Here is a 10,000-nt window from a genome sequence, read left to right as displayed (position 1 = left end):
CGAGTTTTACTTAAATCATAGGTCACAGAAACAATCGTTGTTTTCCCCATACAAATCCTTATAAATATGCAAATCGCTCGAGTCACGTAACAATGCAAAGGTCATCATATAAAGAGCTGCTCATATATCGAGCTTGGTCTACCTGTGACTTTAGAACATTGAAAACACGGAACCTTCTCCAAAATGGCGCCGACCGAGGGATGTCTGGAAACTGGGGGTATAGATTGTTTTGCTGTGTGCGTGCCGAGTCCTTGAACAACCAAAAATGCCGCATAATTGTTGTGTCCCCTTTTGCAATACTACCTCGAAGAAGAACAAAAACCTTCGATTTCATGGTTTTGCTAAGAAAAAGAGCAAAAAGACCTGTGGATTAGCAAAATTCTCCGAGACGAAGGAGAATATTTTACTGTTACCAGCAATACACGGGACTGCTCAAGGCATTTTCGCGAGGAGGATTACACCATAAGCGAAGAGGTGCTGTGTCGTCAGTGTTTCAGTGGACTGCCACAAAGCGATCTCGGAGTACTTTAGCAAGCAAAGGCAAGCGCAAAGGTGGAACTTTGGAGATACCACGTAAGAAACGGCGCCGAAAAAATTGTCAACGCTGCGAAAGAAAACGTGCTGTCATTGACAAACTGGAAACTGATCTTCAAAACAAAAATGCGCAATTGAAAGACCTTACTGAAAACGTCGAGCATTTGGAAAAGGAGAAGCAAGACCGAGAGCAGGAAGTTGTCAGTTCCTCCATGGGGGATAAACACGTGTGTTTTTTCTGCTGAAAACTTCCGCAACCAAGGCAAATTAATTCGATTTTACACAGGTATGGTTAACTGGAATGTGTTTTTACAATTGTTTAACTTCATTGAAGATAGGTGTAAGGATCTGAAATACTGGAGGTCGGATATCAAGGTGGATGAAAATTAGCAACAACAGCTGCGAGAAGGGAGACCTCGCAGCCTGCCGATGCTTGATGAGTATTTTTTAATTCTTGTGAGATTGAGAGATGCCTTCCCAGAGATACATCTAGCATATCTTTTCAAAGTATCTAGGTCAGCAGTTTCAAGAGTGTTACATTCTTAGATTAACTTACTTTACTTTGAATTGGGATTTCTTCCCATCTGGCAAAGGAAGGATTTGATCTGGGAAACTATGACAGTTGCCTTCAAATTAAAGTACTCAGCTACTAGATGCATTTTCGACTGTACAGAAATCAAAATCTGCAAGCCATCATCCTTGAGGATGCAAAGCCAGTGTTTTTCTTCTTACAAAAACACAGCAACTGCCAAGGGATTGCTAGGAATTGCACCCTCAGGAGCAGCGACCTTTTTATTTCTGATCTTTACACAGGTAGCATTTCAGACAAAGACAAGTGAGAAAAATATAATTCATAAACGTTTGAAGCAAGGTTGTGAAAGACTCCAGAATCAAACTCAATTTTTCTACAAACAGATTTTGTGACCCCTCCTTTGAATGGATACAGATTTTGCTCCATAACAACCCAGACATCCCCATTAGGCCTTGAAGTTGAAAGAAAAACTTGTGGTTACGTTTGAGTCTTATAGCACCATTTTCGTCTCTATAAATACAAAGGTTTCTTCTCAGGTTTAAGCATTCATCAATGGACTTTCCCCTCAATGAAAAAAGACTCTTAATTTCCAGAATACCAACAGATGGACTTTCATTAGGATCATAAGTGATTCCATCGGGTGAGCATCCCATCCAGTAAATATCAGGATGAACCAGCAAGCCACATTTGAAAACTTCCACTTGAGGTCCATATCTAATCCATATTTCATGGCCTGAGTCTGCACCTTTGTTAGTGCAAATAGACTATGTAAGAATTTGTCATTAATTGGGGCTTTCCTAGAAACAAAATCTCCAAATGCCCGCTCTTGATACCAAGCTGAGCAGCTCGACTGACTTCTCGAGTTTTTTTCGATATCAATGGCCTTTTCTGGAGATAAAATAATGTTTGCTAGAAACGCTTTCTCTTCGTCTGGGAGGGAAGGTGGTGGACCTTTTCTTACATCTTCTGGTAAACTAATTATTTGTACAGGGGAGTCAAACACTGCCTCTAGGTCTTCACTATAAATAGTCTCTACTACGCTACGGAGATAGACATCTCTTAACTGATTTGCTAATGGCCTTCCCTCTAAGAAATTTCCCCATGGGAGAGACTGGTACTTGGCTGAATTCGAGTATTGGAGCCAAGAAGCATAAGTGGTAGGGCTGTTAACAGAGATATTCTCTCCAAGTTTTTTAATACCTGTCTCTGTAATAACTCGTTGCTCGACGGGTCTTGGATCATATAGATACTCTCGTACAGTCTTTGGAGCTATTTCGCGATTTGTGCTATCAATGCGTGGTTTTGCAAACTCGGATTCAAACCATCTCTGTGGTTCCAGTGAAGGGCCTCGAGGTCTATGCCACTGCTGTAGATGCGAAGTTGGCGAGTCATCATCGCGCAGTTTTGCCATTACGTGGGGAAATAATGCCGCTAAGTGCTGGCATTTTCCTGTTCCAGCTTTACATGAACACTGAGTGGCAGCCTGTGTGCCAACTTCTCCGCTATCAAATACAATTCTTAGGGAGTGAGGAGCTTCCGTCTTCCTCATCGAGCGATAACATTTTGCTTTTACGACGCAACAATCAGCTGAAAACAATAAATTAAAGTGGTACTACGACCAAAAAAATCTTGTTTTTCCTTTGGATTTCAAAACTATGTTCAGTAAACACTAACTCACCCAAGCTTTAAGTTCTGATTTTAAAAAAGACACCTCTTTAATTTAGCTGGAATTTTCTTATTTATTGGTCCGCCATTACTACCTTTAAAATCTTGAGAGAGCTAGGTCGAGGAGAAAATGACGTCAAACACTCACTAGTTTAAGAATGCAATGCGTGTGTACGCGGCCTAATTAACATGCAGCGCGGGAGTCTCGTGCTTTCAGACTTTTCAACCCGTGTTTTGCATATATAATAAATTGCGTTTACACGCTGAAATTTTAAGCTAGTGAGTAAATGACGTCATTTTCTCTAGATCCAACCCTCTGAGGTCCAATCGGCCAGTTTTGAACGTGAGTAATGGCGGACCATGAAATCCAAAACTTACACTCAAAATAAACAGCCTTTTGATAAAACTCAAAGATTAAAATTTTGCTAGTTAAGTGTTAAGCGAACACGCTTTCAAAATCTGAAGAAAAAAAGGAAATGATTTTTTGATAATAGTACCACTTTAACGTCCTCAAGGTACGTTTCCAGGTAGTACTTGCCCCATTTTCTCTTTCCCTTTTTGTTTTCGAGCAACTTGCTCGCGCAATCCAATATATCTGTAATGAAATTCGCGTTCTGTTGCATTTCGTCTTGCATGCTTTCCGTCATGTTGCAAGTATTCCATACCCCCAGTTTCCAGTCCTCTTTCGGTCGGCACCATTTTGGAGAAGGGTCCATTCCCGAAACGGTAAAATAAGCTCCAAAAGGCATAAGAATACACCAGAGGTGAGTTGTTTTCATCCCTTTTATTGAATGAACGTTAAATTGAGCGTTTTTTAGGCTTCATAATCGACGGTATTTAATTTCCCATACAAAGTCTTACAACGCGTTTAAATTCTCAACGGCCGCCACAGGGTCCAGAGGAGATATGTTTGTCGTTAGAACATCAAAACCCGTCGAAAACATCTGAAATAATGGGTTATTTTGATCGCGTTGACGATCGCGTTACATTTTCGTTACACATTCTGTACACCGCAAACTAAGAGACTGAGGGCTCGCAAGATCGGCTTACAGTATAAAATACGGAAAGGGAGGAAACTAATTTGGGGCCGATTTTCGAATCCCTGAAACTCAAATGGAATTGAATTAAATTGCCTGATTATACTAAAGTGATCTAGAATTGTTATGTATTTGCCAAATACTGTAGGAAAACGGCATAAGAAAGCGTTCAAATTCATTTTCGGCGACCGAAATTTACGGCTTCGAGAGAGAGCTTTCGTTCGGTGTGCACCGCAACATATGGTGACGGAAATGACGCGATAAAGTAAATGTGCGCAAGATCGGAAGTAATTTTAAGATGCCCCAAGTTCAAAAACACCAACGGTTTCTTTTGCAACTTTTCGACTGTTGACGTGTACAACAAATGTCCAGTCTTTAAAGATCTTTACTTCAGTTAAAACTCGGCTGCCTTCGCATAGATCTTGTGACTGGACTTTGATCCACTCAAAGAAATCGTCGCTAGAGCTAGATAAAAGCCAATCGAATTCTTTTGTGAAAGCTGGCAAGTCTTCCCATTTAACACGGTCTTCTTCCAATCTTGAAGTTTTTGAAAGTGGGTACTGCCATACTCGGCCACCGTTTACTCTTCGCTGGACTCTACTCGCCTGTGGAAAGGCCTCCTTTAAAATAATCCCCAGTTCTTTGACTTGCAATGGAAAACTTTCCTTTTCGGAGCTGTTATTTACATAGTCGTCGAGTATTTCTTGTACGGAGACAAAAAAATTGTTCGTCTCTTCGATAATTCATTGAAAGCCTGCAGGTAAAATAGTCAAGTTCGATCAGGGAAAAATCAAACACGGTAATTTGTGGCTCACGTTCGAAAGCCAACTGGTCAGATATCTTACCATTTAGAGACAAACACGTGTTTTTCTCTGTTCGATACTTTGGATCTCTTCTCGTCCGGCTGCTTTTTGCGCAACGGAACGGGTCTTTTCAAGGGAGAAGCCGCCATTATTTTAAAACTCCCTCCACAGCTGATGTTTTGATTCTCGAATTAGTAACGGTCTGTTGCTTTTGCGTTTCCGGTCCCAATTCACTTCCGTCACCAAGTGCTGCGGTTCACATCGAACGAAGTCACGTGGTACAAGTTTCCTCCCTTTCCGTATTTTATACTGTAAGCCGATCTTGCGAGCCCTCAGTCTCTTGGTTTGCGGTATACAGAATGTGTAACGCAACTGTAACGCGATCGTCGACGCGATCAAAATAACCCATTATTTCAGATGTTTTCGACGGGATTTTGATGTTCTAACGACAAACATATCTCCTCTGGACCCTGTGCGGCCGCCTGTAACGCAACACCGCTTGCACTCAAAAGTCATCTTCCCACTAGTAATCAATTATTACACGCTCTCTAGTGACGCGAACTTGGGCTGCCTATGCTTTTAACAGCGGTGTCTGACATTTGAAGACAGCAGACTGCAGACTGCATTGACTGCCTACAAACAGCACTGATAACATTATTTAAGTCTAAGCACCCATTTCAAATAGCGCTGATGAAAATTATTTAAGTCTAAGAACCCTGCAAATGTCACACAACGTTTTAATAGTGCTGCCCGAGAGTATCAAGTTCGCAGCGATCTGAAAAACACAAAACAAAATTATCGCTTGAGAAATGCTGATGTATGAGCAAAGATGAGTCAGTGATTGGGTTATAAATGAAAGGGAAAACCCAATCGTTGTCTCCCAAATGTTAATTGAATATTCATACCAGTAGTGCAAAGAAATGATCCACCGCTTTCGCTTTGTTCAAGCTTATAACCTATAACCACCCTCGAAACCATTGCGACTCAGAGAACATTTTAAATCTGTGTTCCCAAAAGTAGATCAGCTTCGAAGAATATATTGATGGCAGCTGCTGAGGGCGCTCGTATTTCTTTGAGCGTGGAACAAACAGGCGAACATTGTAAGTAAACTTTTATGCCTGGATGCGGTGAGTTGTATTGTACGGCATGTGGCACGTTAGATGTATTTAATGCCCAAAATATATCGACCTGAAAGCAACTTAACTGTCAAATAGTTCTAGCAAACTGAGGGGAAGCTTCATTTTCACTTTATACATCTAATTCGAGCGAATAGTCTTGTCAGACAATCATTCTAAGCTCCGCGACTGCTTCCTTGTACTTTGACCCTTCACAGCCTTCATCGTCTTAAGAGACCGCAACCTTGCTTTGTTATAAAAACATTTTCCCGACTGCAAATTAAACCCTCGAATTTTCTCTCTTTTCCATAGAAAACAGTATCTCAAAATGATTTAATTCTGTGTGAACGTTTTCCTTTTAAAAGATGAATATTTTGCGTAATGCCAACCATGTTTTGGTTATGCGATCAGCAGTGCCGTGAAAAATGAATTCATTCAGTTTTCAGGTGAGAGAGGGAGATCCGACTATACGACTAGTACTAAGCACGAAACATCGATTTTTAACTGAATACATCTGTTTTATAGTTATTTAGGATATCGTTTGAGTTTCTGACGTAGCTTGTTATCGTCCTAACTTTTAAGTTTGGAGGAACAAAAATGCAAACGAAGCACTTAAAAGTGCTTTGTTTGCATTGTGTTCACATTGATGGGCGCGTTTAGAAGTGAAGGATTGGAAACGGAAACGGAAACCGGAATCCGGAATCGCAAACTAGAAAGTTGAAATCTCTTTCAAATGGACAACTGTATTAAGCGCTGAGAAAATAGTGATAACATCACCGTAGTTTTCCTTATACCTTTGATTCGATGATCGATTGTGTGCTCATAGGGGTAAAAAGCCGGAAGGGTGTAATGAAATAAAAATAATCGATAATTAAAAAATTAAACGAGACTTACCTGTAAGTTGAAGTTTGATTGGAATTCTATCGAGTCATCAAACTGCACGAAGGGATCACATGAGATAGCTAGGCGCATGCGCATAATCAGTATTCACAGCCGAATGTGAGTGTCGCAATTGACACCAGGGTAGTAGAATACAAAAGTCCTCAAAAAACCATACCCAGTCTGGGAGGGTGAAATGTGAGGTAAACATGCTGCGGTGGGCATGTGATCCCTTCGTGCAGTTTGATGACTCGATAGAATTCCAATCAAACTTCAGGTTACAGGTAAGTCTCGTTTAATTTTTTAATTCTATCTCGTCATCACTGCCCAGGGATCCCATGAGATTTCAAAGACAAGACAGTCACATGAGGACGAATAGACTGCAGAAGACAGCAACATAAGAACGTCCTTTAATGGAAATAAGAAATAGAAACGCTCAGTATAACAAGTCTACAACAAAGCAAACAGTGGGGTGTTACATATAACAACTACACCCAATATAACATGGCCTCAAATGACCTACTGGCCAGATAAAAAATGTGTGTACAAATAATCGGGAGATTTCTCCTCCTGGGAAAAAACAAGTCCACATTAATGGACAGGACTTCGTTAGAAGTTACTCAATATGTAGTACTGCTGATGCAAAGGTTGTGGATTGGACTGGTTTATCATAGAATCGATCAAAAGATCTAGATGAGGACCACCCTGCCGTGCGCAAAATCTCGTCCATTGGAATACATGCTGCCTTGGCTTTGGAAGTGGCGGCACACCGAGTGCTGTGTGGTTTGAATGATGCAACATCAATTCCAGCAGAAGACATAACAGTTCGAATCCATCTTGACAAAGTTTCCTTTGAAATTGCTTTGTGTGGTCTGGGGAAGCTAAGAAATAACTGAGTTTCTTTTCCTCTCAAGGGCTGGGTTCGTTTAAGGTATTCCGTTAGGTATGAATAAACACAGAGGGACTTGTCATGAGGGTATGCATGCAACATCACTGACGGTGGCTTTGTTTAACGTGAGCGGGTAAAACAAACTCAAAACATGAAGATGTATCTTTCATGAAGTTAATATTAAGCATATGCAAAGTCTGGCTCCTCTGTGCGGTGACCAGGGCAACTAGCATTGTTACTTTCAGAGTCAGTGTCTTGAGATTTAACTTCTCCATAGGGCTTAATCCTGAAAGATATGACAAAACTGGCTGCACATCCCAAGTGGATTGATATCGAGGCATAGGTGGTGTACATTTATAGATCCCTTTCATGAATCTTGATACTATTGGGTGACTCCCAATAGGTGTCCTGTCTGAAGATACAGTGAGTGCTGATATAGCACTTCTGGCTGTATTTAGTGTTGTGTACGTTAAACCTTGTTCATGAAGTCGAACTAAAAAATCCAGCACAGAAGTCACAGATGGGCTATAGGGAGAAACTTGTTGTTCACCACAAAACTCAAACCATCGCCTGAGGTATGGTTGGTATTGCTTCTGTGTTCCAACGGACCAGGGGTGTAAGATAATTTCTGTAGCTTTCCCTGAAAAGTTGCTCTGGAGGAAACCTTGCCGGAGACTCTGCAAGCCAACAGGCGAAGTCGCTTTCGTAAGGGGTGTAGAGCACCGCTGTGAGGTTGTGTTAGTAGATTGGTGGATTGGGGGAGAAGGAGAGGTCTGTCTATCAGAAGGTGTAACAATGTTGTGAACCATGGCTGGGTTTGCCAAAGAGGGTTCAGTATCACTCCTGTTGCCTCGTGGAATTCTATTTTCTGCAGGCATGAGGCAATTACACTGAATGGAGGAAAACAGTAAAAATATGAGTTAGTCCAATTCATATGAAAAGCGTTCACAAACTTTGCTCCAGGATCTGGCTTCCACGAAACATAGTCCTGAACCTTATAATTTAGCCTGGATGCAAATAGGTCAATTTGGAAAGGGCCCCATATATTGCTGATATCTTCAAACACTTTCGTATTTAGGGACCATTCTGTGGAGCCATCAAAATTCCTGGATTCTTGGTCAGCAACTACGTTAGTAACGCCTGGGATGTGGCATGAGCTAAGCCAAATATTCTTGCTATTAGCCCACTGCCAAATCTGCAATGCCATGTCATTGCAGTCATTCGACTTAATGCCCCTCATAGCATTGATGTACGACACTGTAGTAGTGTTATCTGACTGGATCCTTATGTGTTTATCTTTTCAGTCACTACACAAAGATTGCAAGCCAAACAAAACTACTTTCATTTCTAAATAATTGATGTGGAAACAGTGTTCTTTAGCACTCCAAAGTCCTCCAGTCTGCTGTTCTTCACACATTGCCCCCCACCCTGTGTTAGAGGCATCAGTAGTGAGGGTTAAGTCAGGGTTGGTTTGCATTATATTTTTAAATGCCGTATTCACGTTGATCACTCACCAGTGCAATTCTGATCTGGCCTTTGCAATCAAGCTCATGAGTGCATCATAATCACCCTTGTTAATTGTTAAAGCTGAAATCTTATTTCGTTGTAAATGTCTGTAGTGCAACTCGCCAAACTACACTCCTGGAAGACTGGATACCAACAGCCCTATGACCCGCGCAACCTCCCTAATAGTAGCATTGCTCTGATTTAGAAGGTTTTCACACGCCTGTTTAACAGTAATAGCTTTCCTGGGTGGAAGGCGTATAGTCATTGAGTTGCTATTCAGCAAAAATCCAAGAAATTCCAATTCTTGCGTGGGTATGAGCACTGACTTAGTAGGGTGGATGACAAACCCTAATTTGAGAAACGTATTTGTTGTCTCCCAAATGTTTTCCCCGCAGGAGGTATAGGTGTGACCCATGAGAAAATAGTCATCAATGTGTCCCGTGCAGAAATGCCCTAGGGATCTGAGGTGAGCATAGATTGGCTTCAACACTTTGGTAAACAATCGTGGGGCAGATGCTAACCCATTTGGAAGGCAGGTAAATCGAAAATAATTGCCTTGCCATTCAAACTTGAGAGAATTACGATCCTCTACTGAAATAGGGATAGAATAATATGCATCCTTAAGATCCACTGATGCCATAAAGCATCCTGGTCGCATGAGTTTGAGGGTGGCATGGATGGTATCCATTTTGAAATGATAGTATGCCACAAACTCATTGAGGGGTTTTAAGTTCAAAATAAGCCTATGGCTACCATCCTTTTTGGGTCTCACAAATATGGTAGAGATAAAGTCTCCATCACTGGGCTTAGATGGTTCTATAACCCCTTTTGTGAGGAGTTTGGCTATTTCAAGGTTTATGATGTCTTTGTCCGCAGACGAAAAAATAATTTGTCTGGGTTGGGTAGCCTGCACAGGTCTACAATGCCCCTCAAACTCTATGTGATGATGCTGGATGGCATCAAGAATAACAGGATCAGTAGTAACTGCTTTCCAGTTTCTTATGTGCTCCTTAACACAGCCTGCTTTAAAGTTAAGGACC

General features: G+C 41.3%; 1 protein-coding gene across 4 annotated transcripts in view; it reads left to right on the top strand.

Annotated features, from left to right (window-relative positions):
- The first annotated feature begins 5,480 nt into the window (after window positions 1-5,480).
- LOC137989970 (uncharacterized) overlaps window positions 5,481-10,000 on the top strand; it is a 48,932-nt gene continuing 44,412 nt past the window's right edge. For 2 of the 4 annotated variants that reach the window (XM_068835541.1, XM_068835536.1), the window contains exon 1: window positions 5,481-5,671. In XM_068835541.1, coding sequence (XP_068691642.1) covers window positions 5,614-5,671 — 58 coding nt within the window. In that variant the 5' untranslated portion in view covers window positions 5,481-5,613. The remainder of the gene's footprint in view (window positions 5,672-10,000) is intronic. The other 2 variants (XM_068835545.1, XM_068835544.1) reach the window with 1 other exon arrangement.

The sequence above is a fragment of the Montipora foliosa genome, chromosome 2, assembly GCF_036669935.1.
Source record: "Montipora foliosa isolate CH-2021 chromosome 2, ASM3666993v2, whole genome shotgun sequence".
Lineage (NCBI taxonomy): Eukaryota > Metazoa > Cnidaria > Anthozoa > Scleractinia > Acroporidae > Montipora > Montipora foliosa.
The sequence above is the reverse complement of the archived record's forward strand: the minus strand, read 5'-3'. Positions and strand labels throughout refer to the sequence as shown.